This window comes from Molossus molossus, unplaced genomic scaffold (genome assembly GCF_014108415.1).
Source record: "Molossus molossus isolate mMolMol1 unplaced genomic scaffold, mMolMol1.p scaffold_m16_p_1, whole genome shotgun sequence".
NCBI classification, from domain to species: Eukaryota; Metazoa; Chordata; class Mammalia; order Chiroptera; family Molossidae; genus Molossus; species Molossus molossus.
This window is the reverse complement of record NW_023425344.1, coordinates 230,249,009-230,270,360: the sequence shown is the minus strand read 5'-3', so window position 1 is coordinate 230,270,360 and position 21,352 is coordinate 230,249,009. Positions and strand designations below refer to the sequence as shown.

Here is a 21,352-nt window from a genome sequence, read left to right as displayed (position 1 = left end):
CAATCGTTCATGGGTGAGTGAGGCCAGCGGGGCTGACCCACCTGCCACTCCCCCCACCAGTCCTTGACAGCTACACACACTAACCCCAACCCTACCCTCCCTCCTTAGGAGAAATTGACCGTTTCCTACTTTATTCCCAGCACAGAGTAGGCGCTCAATAACTGTGCCAAATAATGGAAGTGTTGTGCTAGCAGGCGTAGACCAATTAGTGATTGTCATTAAAGCTGAATGTAATTAATTATATAATTTGAGGCTGTTCAAGTTTAATTCTACTAAAATTACATCATGAAAACGGGGCAGGAGGAAGAATTACAGGCACAAGGACAGGAGCCACGAGCTTCCATACACAGGAGGTGCACGCGAGTCGGATCCCTCGCCAACAGAGGATTCACGCAGCGGCCTAGCGAGGGGGTTCTGATCCTGACTCCCATTTGGACGCAGAGCCCAAAGCCAAGGACTGCACTGCAGAACCAGGGTGATAGAGAAGGGGGCACTCTTAGCAGTGGCTCTGCTTGGTTTGGGGACTGATTGGCTTTGGTCCATGCCTACTGCTGTTCTTCATGCCACATGAATCTCTTTCCTACTCTCAGACTCACTCACACAGTGTTAGAGCTAAAAAGGGATCTTTGGAGAACCTTTAGAGGATTTTAGCCCAATCAGACCTAACAAATCCTTTTACAACAAATATTTTGTATTGTAATCGATGTGTCTCTCTCACATCGATGTTTCTCTCTCTCTCTCCCTCCAACTCTATCTGAAGATTAATGTAAAAATATCCTCGGGTGAGGATCAACAAAAAAGAAAAAAAGTCACACTGATGCCCGACCAGTGTGGCTCACTGGTTGAGTGTTGACCCATGCACCAAGAGGTCACCAGTTTGATTCCCATCAGGGCACATGCCCAGGTTGTGGGCCCGATCCCCAGTGGAGGTCGTGCAGGAGGCGGCCAATCGATGTTCTCTCTCATCGATGTTTCCATCTCTCTCTGCCCCCACTCCTCTCTCTAAAAAATCAATAAAGAAAAAAAAATTTTTTTTAAGTCCCACTGATACAGGTGGGTTGCCCTGGCCATTCAAATGCAGGCTCTTTCTTGCCATTGGTTATATGCTTTTCCAAAATGGTAAACAATGATTCCTAAAAAAAAAAAAAATCATCTCTCAACTCTTATGGTAACTGCATTCCTGGAAAATTCAACGGGTTTTAAACCCATGCAAAAAATGTTTTGCCTTTACATTTAAAACAGAATGAGGTTGTCGATTCAGTTTATTATGAACAGGATTTTCGTCACACGAATATCCTTGGGGGCATTTGGAAATCACACACGTCACAAGAAAATTCTTTGTGGAATGAAGCTGTGCTGACCAGAGGAAAACCTCTAGCATCCCTGGGACCACCACTGGGGGCCGGTGGCAATCCCCCAGTCATCCTGAGAATCAAAAATGTCCCCACACATTTCCAGGAAGTGCCTGGGGAGAGTAGCACCCCACTGAGAACCACTGATTTAACCCTAACTCCCTTTGCAGGTGAGAAACAGAGGGTAGAGAGGACAGGATTAGCACTAAGTGACCTGCGGGTCTCTGGATCCCATGCCAGGGTCCTCCCAGCCCCATGCCGCAGCGTCCCACACTGAACACAGCTGGAGATCAGGCTCTTACCTGGGAGGCCTATAGTTTCAATACACAGACTCGGGATGGCACCCCACATCCCAGAAGTTCAAACCCCCTGCAACAGAAAACATGGCCCACCCAGCTTGTGTGGCTCAGTGGATTGAGCATTGTCCCATGGACTGAGAGGTCCCAGTTGGATTCCTGGTCAGGGCACATGTCTGGGTTGCAGGTTCATCCCCAGTAGGGGTCATGCAGGAGGCAGCTGATTGATGTTTCTCTCACATCAATGTTTCTATCTCCCTCTCCCTTCCTCTCTCTCAAAAAATCTATAAAAACATATTTGAAAAGAAAACATGGCCCTACAGTGTCCATGGAGTCCTCTAAGCCAGCAAATGACATCATGATGCCTTTAAATTAATCTGCCCCGTGAGCCCAAGAGGTCTCCTCCCCACCACCAGAAAGTGAGGACTGTTCTGTCACTGTGGAGAAGTTAGCTTACTCGTCCTCCTGTGTTCATTGACGAAAGTCCTGAAACTATCCCAAGTAAAGAAAGGATCCTACGTTGTGAGCAACATCAGCAATTGGACGTGCGTGCCAGCTCCGCTCACTCAGTACATGTGCTGTGTTAAGGATGCTAGAGCCATATCCCAGCTCAACCCAAAAGGATGCAGTGATCAATCTGTGGAGTTGGCACTGGCCATGGCAGGGGCGGCAGACCCCTGCCAGATAAATATTTGCCATGTCTGTTTTAGAACCCCAGACAAATCCAGTCTGCTTTCCAAGGTCAAAGTTCATTAGTTTTACCAGTGACAGTCTATTTCCTTCCACTGGTTTCCTTGTTTAAAATTTGAGGCGAAGGTCCCCGCCTAATAGTTGACACAGTTAAAGCGGGAGGTAAATTGTTTTGCTACAAATGGTAGTTCTGGGACCTCATCTCAGAAACCCACTCAGTACACGACTTAAGCATGTGTTATATACCAGTCTTTGGCAAACCTATCATATTGCATATAACAATCATTCTTTTTCAAGGTCCGTAGTTCAAAAAATAATATACATCATACAAAACTCAATATTAATACCCACCATTTTTCATCTGAAATCTATGTACCCTTCATTAAGGGGTCGAGATAACACAGTGCAGAATAATTTATTATAATTAAGACCTTGAATGTCTCTTGCCAGGACAGGTATATTTTGAGGGAATGCCCAGGTTGCGGGCCCAATCCCCAGTGAGGGGCGTGCAGGAGGCGGCCAATCGATGTTCTCTCTCATCAATGTTTCTTTAGACAAAATGGCTAAATATTGGTTATCTTTAAAGTTAACAAAAGTATAATACCTAGAAAAAGACATCTATAGGAATACAAAATAATCATTTAAAAAAGCTGCCTGTTTAATAAATACTTCTAGAAATACAAATTTAAGTCAAATGTACTTGCATGAATTGGTTTCAAGAACCTTTAAAATGAAAAAAAAAAAAGGCAAGAAATAATGGAAAAGACAAATAGATCTGAAAGCATGCAAGAATCCTTACTTTGGGATACACTGGTCTTTGGGAGAACCGATGCTCAGACCGAAGGGTTCTGGCAATGTGACTGTAGGCCAGCTGGCTTCGGAGCTGGTTTGGTGGGACAAGATGGGAGGCAAGGGAGACCATGAGGGCACGAGATCTGAACCAGGCTGGTGTTGGTCGAGAGGCAGAGGCGAGTTGCTGAGTACAAGGCATACGAGGAGGTAGATTCTAGGGGAGCTGCTCCTAAGGTCAGGGAGGATAAAGGCTGACCGGCTGACTCCCAGCTTTTGGACATGGGTAGCTGGCGGCACCACCCACTGAGACAATGAATGCAGGCTCTTTGGTCAAAATGAAATTTGGGGAAATAATGGCCTAGAAGAGAAGCATAGAGATGGTCTCATCAAATCCTGCTTCCAGGTGGAGCTGCCAACCTGCATCACTGGTCCGCAGGAGCTGTTGAAACCCCTTCCTTCCCTCCAGACCACAGACTCCCAGCTCACCGCTGCCTCCACTAGCCACAGCCTCCCTCTCTGCCCAAAGCCAGTTCCTTCTGTGAGAGACCACAGCTCCTTCCAGGCAGGCACCACGTCCAATTCGTCTTCCCTCTCCTCCTCCCCCAATAAATGGGCGCTGAAGGAATGCATGCTACATGCATGAATCCAGGCATGTGTACGTGCCCACGCAATGGCCAATGAAAGGCCCACTGTGGCCTTCACTGTCCTGGCGTCAAAAAGTATGAGACAGAAAGTGTCCAGCCGGTGTGGCTCAGTGGTTGAGCATTGACCCAGGCACCAAGAAGTCGCCAGTTCGATTCCCGGTCAGGGCACATGCCCAGGTTGTGGGCCCAATCCCCAGTGGGGGGCGTGCAGGAGGCGGCCAATCGATGTTCTCTCTCATCAATGTTTCTCTGTCTCTCTCCCTCTCACATCCTCTCTCTCTCTCTCTCTAAAATCAATAAAAGGGAAAAAATGAGAAGAAAAAAAAAGACAAAGAAGCGGTCCTGGCCCTCCGAGGACTGCACAGGGCAGGTAGACAGTAGTGTGGACGGTGGGAGTGGAGAGAACTGTCAGAAGTGGGAGGAGAGGAAGGCAGATGGACAAGGGCAGAGTGGTCTTGGGAAGCTCCCTGCGGAAGGCAGGATTTGAGTAGAAAGCAAAGGGCGAGGGAAGAAGGAAGAGCAGAGAGGCAGAGTGGACAAGGGCAGGCCATGGAGATGGGCAGGCCATGGAGATGGGCGAGCCTGGCATCTGTAACACATCAAGGTCAGCCTACTCAGGAATCTCACAACCCCGACAGGGAAAGGGGTGATGACCTTCACGTGAGCTCTCTCTCACTCAGCCAGAAGTGTGAAATTAGGGAGAAGCTTCACACTCACACAGTCCGGTTCCCCAGCTCATCCCTGGTTAAAATGGGTTTGGGGAACTGGCCAGCCAGCTCTCAGGCTGATGGGGGACACCTATGGGAGACCATTGATCTTCAATGCTCCCAGGGATGTCTCTATCAAACTAATACTGTGACTAACGAGCTCCTGTCAGCTCTCTGGGGGTGACCAGTGTGGACAGCAACTAGCAGAATCAATAAGAGAAATTAAGCCTATTTAGGCCAAACAGTCCGTTTCTAAGAACCCCACAGGGCATGACCAATATAAAAATATATCCAGCACTGGCCGGTTTGGCTCAACGGTTAGAGCATCGGCCCGTGGACCAATGAGTCACAGGTTCGATTCCGGTCAAGGGCACGTACCTCGGTTACGGTTTGTCCCAGGCCCTGGTCGGGCTGTGCAGGAGGCAGCCAGTCAATGTGGCTCTATCACATCGATGTTTCTCTCTGTCTCTCTCTCTCTCCCTCCCTCCCACCCTATCTAATGATAAATAGAAAAATATCCTCAGTTGAGGAATAAAAATTTTAAAAAGTATATCCATACAAACGCCATCCAGCCAGAATGGCATGGGCCTTTGTGATGATTTTGACCAGAAAATGGCATATAAATTGGCCAACCAGTAACCCTTCTGTCACGTCACAACAACAGCAATCCCAGTAAGAACGTATCATCATTTAACCTTGTTTGCTCCTGTGCAGCTCTCCGGAGAGAGTCCAGTCAATAATCGTCCCTTCATCTTCTACCCCTGTACACACCTCTCCTCCCCCTTCACATTCCTCTGGCCCTCCACATCCTCCCAACATGGGTCCAGGCCCCTACACACAGTAGCTGCAATGATAAGGGCTCTTTTGGTTAAAAATTAGATACACAACTTATTTACTTATTTATTTTAATCCTCACCTAAGGATATTTTTCTACTTTTCTACAACTTAAAGTAACTTACAAGGAAAGCAGGGGAAGGCAGATGTATCGCCTCATGTAATTAAAAGATCAAGGATGGATCTGGTCTGCAGAAATGGCTGAATCTAGGGATTCAAAGGACGAGACAGGTAAGATAGCCACTGGAGCTTAGCAACAAGTAGAAAGGTAGTCATTCTCTACAGCTCTAGCTGAGAGTCGCAGGAAGGTCCTTGAGGTCATGAGCCCATACCAGAGACGCGGCCATCTTTTTGTGGGAGGTCCTGGGTCAGCACACTTGCAGAAATGGGTGTCCCTGAAGGAAAAAGTTCTGTTAAAGCTGCAAGTGATGCTAAATAGATAGACCCGTGTTTGGAGAATGTCCACTTGCCTGCTGTGTATCTGTTAGTCTTAGTGTTGCTTTTCCTGTCATTTTCACTGATATTATCCATTCATGTTCACCATAGGCCTCCGACAAAGGCAACTTATGGACGGGAACCCCATTTCACAGCCGGGGAAGCAGAGGCGAAGACCCAAAGCACCATGCCCACTGACAGCAGAACAAGAATGATGTACCTGGCCCTGGCTGGGTGGCTCAGTTGGCTGGAGTGTCAACCTGTACACCAAAAGTTTGTAGGTTCGATTCCTGGTCAGGGCATGTACTCAGGTTGTGGGTTCGATTCCTGATTGGGGCACATATGGGAAGCAACAAGTCAATGTTTCTCTTTCATATCAATGTTTCTCTCTCTCTCTCTCCCTCTCTCTCACCCCCTTCCTCTCTCTCAAAGCAATTTTTAAATATATATATATATAAAAAAAGAACAATGTACCTGACCCCAGCTGCCTGGCCCAGTGTGGGCGACACTGGCCCCTGCCCAGAGAACCCAGTCCAGGACGAAGGAGAAAGATCAGAGCTATTCTGGACACCCCCTGCCATCATATGACTGTGGACATGAACTGGTACAAGTCAGACTTCAAATCAGCTCATTAAAATGTCCTGAATGGTCCTGGCCAGTTTCTCAGTGGTTAGAGCACTGGCCCATGGACTGAAGGGTCGTGGGTCAAGGGCATGTACCTGGATTGCAGGTTTGAGTCCCAGCCCCAGTCAGGGTCATGCGGGAGGCAACCAATATGTCTCTCACATCGATGTTTCTGTCTCTCCTTCCCTCCTTCCTTTTCACTCTCTCTAAAATAAAAAAAAATTTAAAAATCAATGGAAAAATGTCCTTGGATAAGGATTAACAAAAACAAATAAATAAAGTGTCCTGAATGTTTCAATCTCCCCGTAGTCATGTCACTGCACATGGGAGGGAAAGGAGGACGTGAAAAAGCAGAACCTGCACTATATTCCTACTTAACCACGGGGCAAAATCTCTACTGATGTTCACTCCCCTTACAAGGATTTCCCAAGCCGGGGCTGTATCCCCGCATCCAGAGCTGCCCAAGTGGCTTGGTGTCTGAGCCCCGCTGCCTGGGTGAGCTCTGGGACATACAAACTCACCCTCCGCAGAGATGGGTGTTCCGGGGCTGCCCCTGCCAGCTGCGCCCACTGCAGGAGCCCACCCGCTCCAGACCAAGGCGGCTACGGGAAGACAGGGTCCCACCTCTAGCAGGCTCTGGAAGGAGTCCACTCCAGCAAAGGCAAATGAAGAGTCTGGCTGCAGACAACCTCGGCTCACACGTGTCTCTACCATCCACTGTGTGCCTCGCCTCCAGCAAGCAACCTAAGCCCGCTGTGCCTCCGTTCACTCACCGTACAAGGGCAATAAGTGTTCCTCACCCTCTCAGGGTTGTCACATGAACGAAGAGAAACTGAATCCATGCAAAGAAGCTAGCACACAGTCAGTGCTCAGTATTAGCTATTACTATTATTGCTATTATTTTTACCATCATCGATGGCTAATTCTTCTACTCAGAACAAAGCCTACCCTAGCAGTCCCAAACCTACCACAGAATTCAGTGGTGTGGTAGTAGAGTAACGCTCCCTCCTCCACCCAAGATGTCCATTTCCTAACTGCCGGGACCTGTGAATGTTACCTTACCTGGTCAAAGGAATTTGCAGGGGTGATCAAGTTAAGGCTCTTCAGATGGAAAGAGTTTCCTAGATTACCCAGGTGTGCCCAAACTAATCGCAAGGTGCCTATAAGAGGCAGGTGGGAGGGCCAGAGTGGGAGAAGATGCCACAGAGGAGGCAGAGATTGCAGTGATGCAGCCACAGCCAAGGAATGCAGGCAGCCTCTTGAAACTAGAGAAAGGAAGTGGCTTCTCCTCTAGAGCTTCCTGAAGGGATGCAGCCTAGCTGGTACCTTGATGCTCGGACTCCAGACATCCAGAACTGTAACATATCAAATTTGTGTTGTTTTAAGCCACTCGGTGGTTAGGATCATTGTGACGGACATGGGGCTCTTGACCACGACCCTCCTAGCCTGGGTCTGTAGGGAGCGTTTGATGAAAGAACCCTCAGAAGAAAACCTCCCCATGCTCTGAAAGCACCTGCTCACACCCATTTCTTTAACAAATCTCTATCGTGTCTACTCTTGCAAACAGCCCATGGCCACACTCACCATTCAGCAGGGGGCTCATTCCCAGGCTCCTTCCATTTTTCTGGTGGGCTATTTCCAGCATGTTGGACTTTCATGGGTGATAAGAGTCTGACTCCATTTTTGCTGTTGACTGCTGGCAGCTTTCAAGCCCCGCCCCTCCCCTCTTCCTTTTGCCCCACCCTGAACAAGCTGATAAGAAAGTCCAAGTGCTCCTCCCTTGGAGCTGGTGGAGTGCAAACCATGCAAACCCTAGGCCCACCCACAGGACCCTCATCCCGGTCCCAACCCCACCCATAATAAAAACCAGAGCCACCCCCAACCCCATACCTCATTCATGTTTCACTCAACCAAACCTGAGCCCTACTCCTTGGGAAATTCTTTCACTAGTTACAATGTGAGTAATAAACTTCATTTAACACCCATAGATGCCTGGGAGGGAGACTGCGCAGCATCCGGGAATGCTAGGTGCCCAAACAAAACATCAAGATCACAAAGTGGCTGCTATCCTTTCACGTATCCAAAACCACCCACCAGCCTCCCTGCTGGAAGGAAGAAGGGGCCATACCTGCAAACTACATCCATGTCGATTTCTAAAGAAAAACTTTCCAGAAGTCCTCCATAAGATTCCCCTTCAGCTCTCATGCCACATGCCACACCTAGCTGCAAGGGAGGCTGGGGAAACAAGACCTCACATTTTCAGCCTCTCAACAGAGCACAAGCAAGAGTTAAGGGGGCTGGGAATAGTGTCTGCCAGGGGGGCTGATGAAAAAATTAAACATTTATTGAACACTTACCATGGTTTCTCTTCGCCAATGTATTTGTATAAGTACATTGCATATATTATCTAATTTAATCTTCCCAATGACCCTGCGAAGTAGGTACCATAATCCCCACTTTTCAAATTAAGAAACTGAGGCCCAGAGAGATTAGGTTACTTGCCCAAGATCACACAGAACGCTGAAGGAAACAGGATTTGAACTCAGGCCAACTCTAGAGCCAGGCCTTAAAGACTACACAACACTGCCTGCCTCAGTGTTTGCAGATGCTCTGATGTGCACATGCTTACATTTGGCACAGAAAAGGAGCAAGCCCCCAGGGGCCAGAAAAGAAGACCCCCCCTCCCCCGACCAACCAGCTACCCACAATCCTGGCAGTTCCAACAAGGCAGGAAACAGCCAGAGCCCCTCTGTCCCTAATTCACCCGCCTGGGTGCCTGGAAGGACTTCACGTCCCACCCAGTGTTAACCTGGGAAAGACAAAAGTCCATGCTGCTGGCACTTCATGCCTCAGACCCTCCCTCTCCATTATTACCACCTAGAGAAGGGCCAGAAACCACTTCCATCCTTCATGGTTGGGATCATGGCTTGAAATGGTCGACCACCAGTCTCGAGGACACTCTGACTTGCCCCTCTGGGTACTGGGAGGCGGCGATCAGCTCAGGCTGGTGCAAAGGGCGCCAGGCCCACCGCCCAGCAGTGTCCGACGAGAAGGCTCCATGCAGACCTCCACAGGTGATTTCCACTTCTAGAACTGCAAAGACACCTGGAAGATGAAACCCTGGTGCCAGGCCTGCCTTTTGGAGGGTGGGACTTGACGCTCACGTTCCTGATACTGCATCCATTTGTCATTACATTCGTGTGTGTGCTTGAGAGTTAATTCGTGGTCAATGTAAACACTAAAACTACACAATGCTGCCATTTCTTTTACCTTGTGTTGGCACATCTGCAAGTTTCCTGGGAGCCTTTTAATTTGGAAATAGCCAGGCCTCCTTCATCACAAAGAGGTGTGCCTAAGCCCACATGGGGAAGAGTTCAAAAACTGCATCTCTTCCTTCTCCAGAAGACACCGGGAAGGTGTGTGAGTCTAATGCAGGGATCCCAACCCTGCCAGGAAAAGGTAAGTCATGTCAGTATCCTGTTTTCCCGAATCTGACATGAGAGGAGGGGCACTTCACTTCTGCGGTATCTTCCCCAGTCTAAGCACAAGAAAACATCAGACAAACCAAGATTGAGAGAAGTTCTACAAAATTCCTGACCAGTACTCTTCCAAAAGTCATGGTCTTCCAAGGTCATGGAAAACAAGGAAGTCTGAGGAATTATCACGGAACAGAAGAGACCAACAAGACATGACAACAGAGCGCAACACTGTATCCATGATGGGATCAATATTCAAACCAATTACTGTGGTTAATTCCCCTTTACATTCCAAGATCCACAGTGGATGCCTGAAAAAGCAAATAGTACCAATCCCTACGTATATGATGTTTTCTCCTATACATTCATAGCTATGATCAAACTAATTTACACATTAGGCACAGTAAGAGATTAAGGACAATAAAACAGAATTATAACAATATGCTGTAATAGAAGTTACGTGAATGTGGACCACCCGCCTCTCTCTCCTTCTCCCTCCCCCCTCTCTGATAACCAGTCTGATAACCGAGAACGCTACTAAGTGACAGAGGGCAGGTAGCAGACACACGTGGAGATGCTGGAAAAGGCAGGACACGGCAGGACTCCATCATGCTGCTCAGAATTAAAACATATGAATTGTTTATTTTTGGAATTTTCCATTTAAGATTTTCAGAGCAAGATCAACCGCGGGTAGCTGAAACTATGGAAAGCAAAACTGCCAATCAGGAGAGCAGTACTATAAATCGGGATCTTGGGCACCTGAAGCTGTCCTGGTGATCCCAGGGTGCAGGCAGGGTGGAGAACCATAGAGCAGAGTTTCAGCCACGCATGCGTCAGAACCCCTGGAGGGTTTATGAAACAGCTGGGCCCAGCCCAGACTTTCTCTTCAGCAGGGCTGGAGCGGGTCTGAGCATTTGCGTTTCTAACAAGCTCCTAAGTTATGCTGATGCCGCTGGTCCTGGAACCACACCTTCAGAACCAAAGCCTGGTCCTCGGACCAGCGGCATCAGCATCCCCTGGGAGCTGGTGAGAAATGCAGACTCAGCCCACGCGGACCCGCGGAGTCAGAACCTGTGTTTTGAGCAGAGCCCAGATCATTCGTGTACATGTGAAAGTCTGAGAAGCGCTGCTCTGGAACGGAAGTGCAGGGGGACGTGAGGAGACGGGAGCTGAAATGACAGTAGTCAGGGGCTTGGTCCCGTCACTCCCCGTCACCAGCCTGGCCTTCCCCTCTCACCTGGATAAGGGAAAGTAGGACGGAACATGGGAGCAACTCTGCACCATTAAGCCAAAGACGGAACTGAGCAGTGTCCTGTGCCCTGGTCAGTGCTGTCAGGGGCACGGTGACCTGGCTGGGAGGGGCGCTGGCTGCGGGCAGGACTGAGGCGCCAGGGAAACCAGGCCAGGAGGCACGCGCCACGGAACGGACATGGCAGTTACAGCCTAAGGTGTAATACTTACTCTGCTGAGGCTGACCTCGTCCTTCTTGAGAAAAGGAGAGAAAGCCAAGCCAGTCTGTGCAGCTTCATAACAGGCTTTACTTCAGGAAGGAAGGAGAGGGGAGGGAGAAGGAAAGGAGGTGAAGGCAGAGCCTTTCTGAACAAATGGGCTTTTCCCAAAATGTATGCGGATGCCAGGCTTGGGGGCCGGAGCCTTCCAGGGATCCCCTCTGGCCAGTCACCTGCAGCAGCGGCACCCAGCCACGTGCAGAGACCTCTGGTTACATAAGGCCCTCCCAATCCAGCCCAACCTCACTGCTCCCACAGGCCAGGCTGCAGCCAACACACCCCTCTCTGTGGCTCGGTCCGTTCCACTAAGAATTGCCCGATCACCAGTTCCCCACTTTGACCCCTAGCTCCTCGTGGCCATAACCTTAAGACCACTTAAGCCCAAGTCACTCCACAGGGCTCCACTTAACTCCTCATAGTTGCTGACACTGAGGGTAAGTCAATGCCCCTCAACCCGCCCAAGGGTCTGCTCCAGGGCCTCTGGGAGCCTCTCTGGTTTCCTGAGCTTCATTACCTGCTTGCACTCTGAGCCCTGCAGCTGGGGCAGGGGGGCCTCAGCAGCCTGTAAAGCGGCAAGTGACGACCTCTGACCCCGTCAGTGGGCTTGAGCACTGAGGAAACGAACCTGACATCAAACAAGGCAACACTCCTCAGGGATGATGACTGACACGTGTAGCTTTTTTATTTTTATTTTTTTTTATTTTTAAATTTTTTCTTTATTGCTCTTAGAGAGGAAGGGAGAGGGAGAGAGAGAGATAGAAACATCGATGAGAGAGAACATTGATTGGACGCCTCCTGCATGCCCCACACTGGGGATCGGGCCCACAACCCGAGCATATGTCCTGACTGGAAATCAAACCGGTGCCCTCTTGGTGCATGGTCGACGCCCAACCACTGAGCCACACCAGCTGGACACGTGTAGCTTTTTAATACACAGATTTCAACACCCCTGAAAACCAAATACAGCCGTCCCTCGCCATTTCACACTTCGACTTTCAAGGCTTCACTCTATCGCGGTTTTTTCTAATATATTCATTAAAAATCAATAAATAGCCCTGGCCGGTTTGGCTCAGCGGTTAGAGCGTCGGCCTGCGGTCCAGAGAGACCCGGGTTCGGTCCCCGCTAAGGGCACGTACCTCGGTTGCAGTTTGTCCCCGGCCCTGGTTGGTCGTGCGGGTGGCAGCCACTCGATGTGTCCCTTTCACATCGATGTTTCTCTTTCTCTCTCTCTCTCTCTCTCTCTCTCTCTCTCTCTGTCTCTCTCTCTCTCTCTCCCCCCCCCCCCACTCTATCTAAACAAAAAATGGAAAAATGTCCTCAGGTGAGGATAAAAATAAATAAATAAATAAAGTTGACCGAGACAGTGAAAACGATACATCTTGAGCTCGGTTGTCTGAGTCAATTATACACCACTGTATTACAACTAAAATTACTGTATGTAGGGACTGTAGGCCTGTGTATTCGAGCACCCCCGGAATCCTTCAACGTCAGGTACAACCGCTAGAGTCTGGAACGGATTAACCACGATAAACGAGGGACGACTATATTCTGAGATTCTAAACATCTGTGTGTTTACTGAGCACTTACTACAAGCCAGGACATCTGCACCTACAGGAAACACATCTGAGGGGTCTCTCTCCTCCACCTGAAAAGAGGAAGGCACAAAAAATAGCCATATTGCCCAAGTGAAAGAAGCCAAAGCCTATATTGACCAAGTATCCAAGTGTTAAAAGAGAAAACACTTCACAGGAAGCTGGCGATGTCTTCCTGACACATTGTCATTGCTGGGAGAAAAAAGCCACAGGACTTGCCTGGGAAGCACCAAACCATGACAAGTCCCACAGGCAGGAGGCAGCAGGGCCGCAGCCCCAGCGGAAGCTCACGTGAGCTGTCTCTGCACCGCAGGACAGACAGGGGAGCCGCTCCTGCGGCTCTGGGCTCGCAGCGGCCCCGCCCAGCCAAGCAGAAGGCGCAGGCCAAGTGCACGGGATGAAAAGACGACAGAGTGATGCCATCTGATAGAGACTCTGCCTGGTCTTCGTCGCTGGGAAAGAACTGAACTCCTTGGAATTTCCCAGCGACAGGAGTGTGTTTGATATTCATGCTGTGCCCCTTGGATCACACCTGAGTTTACACTAGATGACTCAGGACGGGCGACATCAGCCCCATCTGTCTGGGGAGGGGAGTGGGCTGGAGCTTAAGTTCAATGATGTGGTCAATGATTCAATCAATCCTGCCTGTGTAATGAACCCCTGACAGAAACTGAGCACTGAAGGTCCGTGCACACTGCTGTGCCAAGGGCGCCATGTCCTGACTCCCCAGGAGAGGACAGGGAGCTCTGCATTCAGGAACCCCCAGACCTCACCATCGGCATCTCTTCATTTGGCTGGTGCTGACTGGTCTCCTTTATAATAAAACTGTAATCACAAATATAGTGACCTCCTGAGTTCTGTGAGGCATTCTAACAAATTATTAAATCTGAAGGGGACGAGGAGTCTCCAAATTTGTAGTCAGTTGGTCAGAACTGCAGGTGGCCTGGGGACCCCCAAACCTGCAGCATGTGTCCAAAGTGAGAGCAGTGCCATGTGACCTGAAGCCTGTGGAGTCTGCACTCACAGAGTCTGCGTGGGCAGTGTCTGACTGCACTGCGGAGCCAGCAGTCCAGGTCCATCCTGTCTAGGCCCCGGGGAACATGCTGGACTCAATCTGCATTTTCCAGGACTTTTGGTCTCCCTTACCCATCCACTCCCCCACTTCCACTGAAAATCTACTTCCCTCCAAAATCTGGGTGTTGAGACCCAATGCTGGTACACATGACAGAACAAGGAGCAAGTGTGACCCACCTCTACAGCACTGCGGGGTAAAAACACAGCATGGACCCCTGCTCGGCAGCTGTGTGACTTCAGACAAATCACTAAACCTCTCTGAGCCTGGATTTCCATCTCTGGGAGATGAGACTAATGACCCCACTTTCCTTACAGAGCTGACGGGACAATCGATGACAGAACTTATTACAGAGAGCCTAGCATGTTCTCCAGTGGAAGGCACTCAGTATCATCAGCCTACTCCTCCGCTCCTGTTTTCAACTGCCCTGTACCCCAAACTCTTCTAGCCCCCCTACTCTCCCTGGATATCTGTTCTGGGTGCTGGGCCCACTGGCAACATGCTGATGCGTTACATCCCAGGCCAGCAGGAAGCCAATCGTTAGACCAAAAGTAAAAAGCAAGTCACCATTACCTGGAGCAGAAGGGACATTTGTTTTTACTTCGGTGGCTATAACAGACACCGTAAAGTACAATAGCCAGTATGCAGCCTCATGATTAGTAACAGATCTTGCAAATTATTCTCTCAGGCCCCTAGGTACATCCAACTGGTCACTAAGAACAATTAATTCTTTCAGGAAATAAAGGGACTGTGAATCATCTCTGGTCAGTAGAAAATCTGCTGATATTATGAATAACAAGAACAGAAAATAAGACTCCAATGTGGGGGTTTTCTGCCCCAGAGATGGGGTGAAGTAAGATCAGAGAGACTCATATACAATTACTGCCTGTGAGCAAGGGTGTGACCTCTCTGGGGAGTGACAAGGCAAGAGGAGGGAGCCTGTTCTGACCATGCTCCCCCCAACAAGGTCAAACTTCCTACAGTTAAATATGCCCTCAGTGGGATCCACGGTCCATCATGACAAAGGAGGAATTAACGGAAGTGGAGGAACATTTAACCCAATGGCACATGCCGGGAGTCGGAAAGCACACTGTGGCCCTCTCCCTAGATAAGAAGAGAAACCTACTGCATGGTTCACCTTGTGTGCCCCGAGACAGGGGCCACAGCGCAGGACAGGAATCCCAGAGGTGGAGTACCGTGGTGCCATGGACGGTGACCACGGGCTCCAGGCCACCATGTGGCAGAAACAGGGCAACTGGTAGACCTGACTGAAGAGTGAGTGAAAAGAGCCCTCACCCACCACAGTCACACCAAGAAGGGGAAGGGGACAGAAAGTCCTGTCAGCGTGGAGCAGGCAACAGCCAGTGAAGCAGGGCCGAGACCCAGCCGGCCAGCCTCAGCGCCTTCGCTCGCAGAATGAGTTCGTGAAGGCTGATCTGCCATAAGCTCACGGCCTCGCTGAAGGAGAACTGGGTCCTTCTGAAGAACGAACAGGCATTTTTCTTGTTGTGCCTGCAGGAGGGGCAAGAAAGGAGAGAACAGATAAGGAGGCAAGGAACACTCAGGATAGGTTAGGGCAGTGGAAGATGGTGGCTTTGCCGACTCACCAGCTCCCTGCCCCAGCGGACAAACCCTGGTCGTGTGATCATACCACTGCCCGTGGGGACCAGAGGAGCTCAGCTGTTCTGGGGAGCTTTCCAGATAAGGGGGGTAAGCAAGGGCGGCTGCCTCACAGGGCATCAAAGGCCTAGTAGACTCACTGGGTACAATGTTTCTATGCTTTCATTTTTCCAAAGTAGAGTTAACATTTATCAAACCAGAATCCCCCACACTCAAATATAAAAGCTTTCTCAAACTTTCTGAAGGGAAGAGTCACCTGGAAACCTGGTCAGGTGATCCTAGGAGGCTGTTATAGATGCCACCCAGCTCAATCCCTCTGCACCAACAGAAGGACATGAGGAAAGCTGGTATTGCTGACGAAGACCTATTCACAACTTTGTTTCCTGACCCCCAAAGAATGAATCATGTTCGGCCCTTTCCGTGCACAGTCTATTTGGCTATAATCTCATTTGATATTTGATAGTGGGTGCATGATATATGTGGTCAACTCTCCCTTCACCAAATCGTTGGCCAAAATGACCCATTCCCTGCCTGGGATTGATGGGCTGGGAGCTGACCACAGTATAGGCATCCCCTCTCGGGTGAGAACACTCAGCCCAGCCCAGGCCTTCCCACGTATTTGCCACCCCAGGTAGAAGGGCCTAGAACTCTCGCTCCTCTGCCGCTACCTCCCTGAGGAAGTACCCTTCCCTTCCTCATCAATACCGCAAGGGTAACAACACATCTAAACAGATCTGAGATCCTGAGAGGACCGAGAGCCGGCTGGCGACACTTTCCTGAGGCACAGGACCCCTGCAGGGGAACGAACACCGCCTCGCTGCCTGGCCACGCCTGGGAGGCAGGTCCCAGGACAGACTGTGATGGGACGTGCACCAGGGCATCCTGACCCCAAGCCCAGGGGACACTTGGATGGGACGGAGACTTTCAGGAAACATTTCACACTTTACCGAGGGTAAGAATCACCTGAAAAGCTTGACCAAGAGGGTGAGGTCCTAGAATCCACCAAGTTACCAAGTCCGGGTGGCTCTCTGGACCACCCGGAACACTGCCCTGGGGCATCAGCCAGTTCCCTGGAGCTGTTCTCTGCTCCTAACTTCCTGCAGGGAGATCTAGAGGTCGGGACACCGGGGCAGGCCCTGGGGACCGGTGGGAGAACGCGGAGGCAAGAAGGAGTCCTGGGGCCGGCCAAGGCGCTGGAGGGGAGGGGAGGCTGGAGCCCACACTCACGCGGCCAGCGCTCTGATGCAGCAACGCGACATGTTGAGGAAGGAGCTGGCACTGGCGCGGGTGCCCAGGGTGGTCTCGATGCCTCGCAGCAGGTCGTTAGTCTTGAAGATGAGCAGCATCGGGCGTGGCACATGGTTGAGGAGCTGGCTGATCTGGGGAAGGTAGGTGGCCGCGTTGTTGCGGATCTCCGAGTCCTACAGCAGCAACAGGGAGACAGCAGTGGTTGGCGGCATGGAAAGTGGAGCCCAGGATGGCAGGTGTCCAAGCCTGTGACCTGAGCGGCACAAGGAAGCTCCAGGAGGAAGCTTCTAGCACAGCTGCCTTGGTACCACCAGAAACCCCCTGCAAAGGGAAGCTTAGCACAGGAGCTTTTGCACACCTGGGTGGGACTTCTCACCTCAACTTCTGGCCAAGCACTGGACCCAGTACAGGAGCACATCAACGAGGGCCACATTTCTGCTGCCTCTGCTGTCCCAGCTCCCACAGCCAAGGTCACCAATACCCATTCCCAAGCCTCCAAACCAGTTCCGACTAGGGCAGGAAATCTACCTCCCACCAACCATTTGATGAGGATGGAGTCTGCCAGCCTCTCAGGCCAGGGTTTCACCCTTGAGTTACTCTCCAAGGCTTCTTCACTGGCCAGCAATGTCAGGCCAGGCCTGGAAGGAGCCCTGGAAGCTGGTACCGAGTCATGTCCCACATCCCTTCAGCCAGGCCCAAGCTGGTGCAGTTCATAGTTCTGAGCTCCTGACTCCAACCCAGCTCCAATATTGGGCCCATACCCTGCCTGACTCCGCACGCCAGCCAGAGCCCCTGCCCCCCACACAGCCATGCCTGTCACTGTTCTCCACTCTGGAGCCAGTCTCAACCCATCAGGTTCCCCTTGGTCCTGATGTCCCAGAACAGGATCCAGGGCTAACTAGCCCTTGCCCCATTCTGGTGGGCAAGTTTGGGGGGTGGCTTCCCACCCTTCCCCATCCCTGAGCTCTGCATGACGCTGGGCAGACGACTGCCCCCAACTCGAGTCCTGGGTATGATAGGGAGGCTCTGATCCCTTCTCGGTCTCGAGAAACGATGATGATGACAGTGAAAACAGCCAACAGACACTGTGCATTCACCGGGGAAGCTGGGCACTTAGAAAATGCTCGCATATTTTAACTCATTTAATCCTCACAACAACCCTGGCAGGTGAGTGCATCACCTCCTTTGAGAGGGGAAACTAAGACACCGAGAAACTAAGTAACTGGCCCAAGAGCCACAGGTAGTACGTGGTAAGTCGGGGTGCAAACTCAGGCAGTCCAGCTCCCAAGTCCACGCCCTCACCACCAGGCAGCACTGCCCCTCACCTCACAGCGGACCATGTGAGCCTGGGCAGGTCCTTGCTTCTTTGCCAAGCCAGTGTCCTCACCTAGAAGCTGGAACTGCTGATCCTCTGTGCCCAGGTCCTAGCAATACCGAGAGGGCCATCGGAGATAAGGCCCGGGGAGGTGCTCGGTGCCAGTCGCAGTCACGCGGGGCCCGCAGTGCTGCCAGAAGCGTCACCGCCTGGCCGCCTTCTGCAGCAGAGGCAGAACTCTGCCCTTTCGGGAACACATGTGCACTGCTGATAACTGAGCTGCTGTGAAACTGGAAATGTCCCTCAGGCAGGAGCTATCAGACTGGAACATCGCAACACGAAGCCAGACACCAAGAGGCCGGCTGCCTGCCTGCCACCTCCCACCACAGCTGCAGGTCACCCTGCTTGAGGGAGAGGACCTCATCAAAACCCTGCTCACCCCAGGGATCCCTGCCTCAGGCCAAATGGGAAGCACCTGCGTCCACCCAGACTACCTGGCAGGGGCATCCCAGCTTCCAGCTTGGACACTCCTGATGGTGGGTGTCTGCAGTAGGCCCCACTGGATGCCCATTTGACAGCCATCCCCCCATTCCTCTTTGTTAAAAGAACCCAATTTTTGTTCACTTGACCCCTTGGGGCTGTGCTCTTCAGGGAGGCAGAGCCCCTCCCTAGCCCCAGATCATTGATGATCTCAGCCAATCCTGGCTCTGGGCTCAATGCACCTGCCAAGTGATTGGTTTAGGCATGAGCATGTGACATGATTCTGACCAATGAGACACGAGGAGGAGTCTTTTGGGGGACTTCTGGGAAAGGTTTTCTTGCTCTTAAGAAACAATATGTGAAAAGAAATAGCCCTCGTTCCCACCTCTGGACACCACAGAATAAAGATGTAACGCCTGGATCTGCTGCACTCATCTCAGAATCACGAGAGAAAAACCATGAGAATCACAGAAGAGTCACCACCCGGAGCCCAGAAAGCACTGACCTGCTCAATCAACCAACCTGGACCCACCCACCTCCAAGCCTCTTGATTTAGATGGCAAATTACTAATTGTTTAAGCCACTTGTAGTTGGGAAAACATCCTCCTTGATACAATGTTGGAGGCTCCCTGACTTCCAAGACTAGGACTCAGAAAACTGAGCCCTTACATCTCAGAGAGGGGGCTGGCCTGGAACGGCTACATTTATTCTCCACCTGGGTTTTGTCCAGAGTAAGCAAACGGAGTACACATCTCCAGAATCTACACAGCACCTCTACTAGACTTGGTCCCAGAAATGCGGAGACCTTACAAAAAGATGTACCAGACAGAACGCCTGCCCTCCAGGTCCTCACAAGCTACTCAGAGAGTCCGTATAAGTATACAAAGAATAAGCCATCTGCACATGAGCAATCCAAGTATTAACAGATCACTTTTGGCAAAGGTATGAAGAGAGGCTTCCTGGGCTGGTGCTGTGGACTGAATTGTGCCCCCACTAAATCCCTACACTGAAGTTCTAATTCCAGTGTGACTTAGAAACTGGGCCTTTAAGGAGGTAATCAAAGTTAAGTGAATTCATAAGATGCAGGGGGCTACTTCAATAGGACTGATGTCCTTTCAAGAAGAGGAAGAGACACCAAGAGTGTGTACACACAAAGAAAGGCCATGTGAGGACACAATGAGAAGGCAGCCATCTGCAACTAGGAAGACAGCCCTCATCAGAAAGCACCCTGATAATACCTTGAAATTGAACTTCGAGCTCCAGAACTGTGAGAAAATGAATTTCTGTTGTTAAGACATCCGGTTGGTGGAATTCTATTATAGCAATCCAAACTGACTACTACAGTAGCATTTATGCTGGGTCTTTATGAGTGAATAAAAAAAATATATGCAAAAATAAAATTCAAACTTAGTTAATAAAAACAGATATCATTTATTGAGTTCCTACTTATGCCATGTGATCTTGTCCATTCTTATAGCTTTTTTTTTTTTTTTTTTTTTTTTTTTACTTTATTGGTTTTAGAGAGAGAGGAAGGGAGAGGGAGAGAGAGCTAGAAACATCAATGAGAGAGAACATCGATTGGCCGCCTCCCGGGCCCACAACCTGGGCGGTATGTCCTCACCGGGAATCAAACCAGCAACCTCTTGGTGCATGGGTTGACACTCAACCACTGAGCCAAATCAGCCGGACCATTCCTGTAGCTTTAACTACCATCTATATATGCTAAGGATTCCCAAATTTATATCTTAAGCTTGAACCTCTTCTTTGAGCTACAGGCTTAACTGCCCATGATACCTCTATCTCAATGCTCAAGGGAACCACTGATACTCCCACCCCAAATATGGCCTTCCCCAAGCCTTCCCTATGTCAGGAGGTGGCACTATCCTCTTTGTCCTATAATTCACCCCCAAAGAGCTATGACGCAACTTTACATCCTCTCTACATCCAAGCTGACAAAAGCCTCTCAGTCTTAAGTCCAAAATGCATCTTGGCTCCACCTGCTTCTCTCCACCTCCACTGTCATTAGTGTAGTCTGAGCCCCCTGAAACTCAAAGAGGTGACAAGAACTACCCAAGGTCATGTCACCAGGAAAAGCAGATGCTGGAAATAGGACCCAGGTCTTTCTAACTGCACAAGTAGGAGCCTGACCCCTGTGGTGAGCCCGAGCCCATCCCCACGTGGGTACGGGCACGTCTGCACAAGTCTGGCAAACTGACAGCTTGGGAGACAGAAGCCCATTCCGTGATGGATGGAGAAGCCAGGAGAGAGGGAGCTCTGGCCAGGAAGAACGAGCCGCCACATGCGTCCTTGTGGTGGGGCAGAGGTGAAATGAGTACAGGGAGGTGTTACATGGATCCGTCTCAGCCCAGGCACCATGGGACTGCTGTCTAGATCCAAAGAAGAGATGAACTACAAAGAAAGACCAAAAAGCTGTCTCACTAAAAACTCCATAAGGCAGTGGGACAAGCAACACGGCATGAGAACTAAAGCACTGGACCCAGTAGGGTGCCCCAGAGGAATCACACAATGGGAGACAGTGCCAGGAAGAGACAGCAGACTTACTTACGAGACAGACCCTGGGGATCCCCAGAAGTCCTGGGGAAAACTTTGGGGAAGCCTGAAATCCTGTGTGAGCAGGTTGGAGTGAAAGCCACAGTCTGATCACAT

The 21,352-nt window shown here is 50.4% G+C and overlaps 1 protein-coding gene across 2 annotated transcripts in view; it reads right to left on the bottom strand.

The window, feature by feature from the left end:
• Positions 1 to 14,600: 14,600 nt before the first annotated feature.
• Positions 14,601 to 21,352, bottom strand: part of ADCK1 (aarF domain containing kinase 1) — a 108,792-nt gene continuing 102,040 nt past the window's right edge. For both annotated transcript variants that reach the window (XM_036246516.1, XM_036246525.1), the window contains exons 10-11: positions 16,870 to 17,063; positions 14,601 to 15,534 (exon numbers count right to left, since the gene is read on the bottom strand). In XM_036246516.1, the coding sequence (XP_036102409.1) occupies positions 15,363 to 15,534; positions 16,870 to 17,063 (366 nt within the window). In that variant the 3' untranslated portion in view covers positions 14,601 to 15,362. The remainder of the gene's footprint in view (positions 15,535 to 16,869; positions 17,064 to 21,352) is intronic.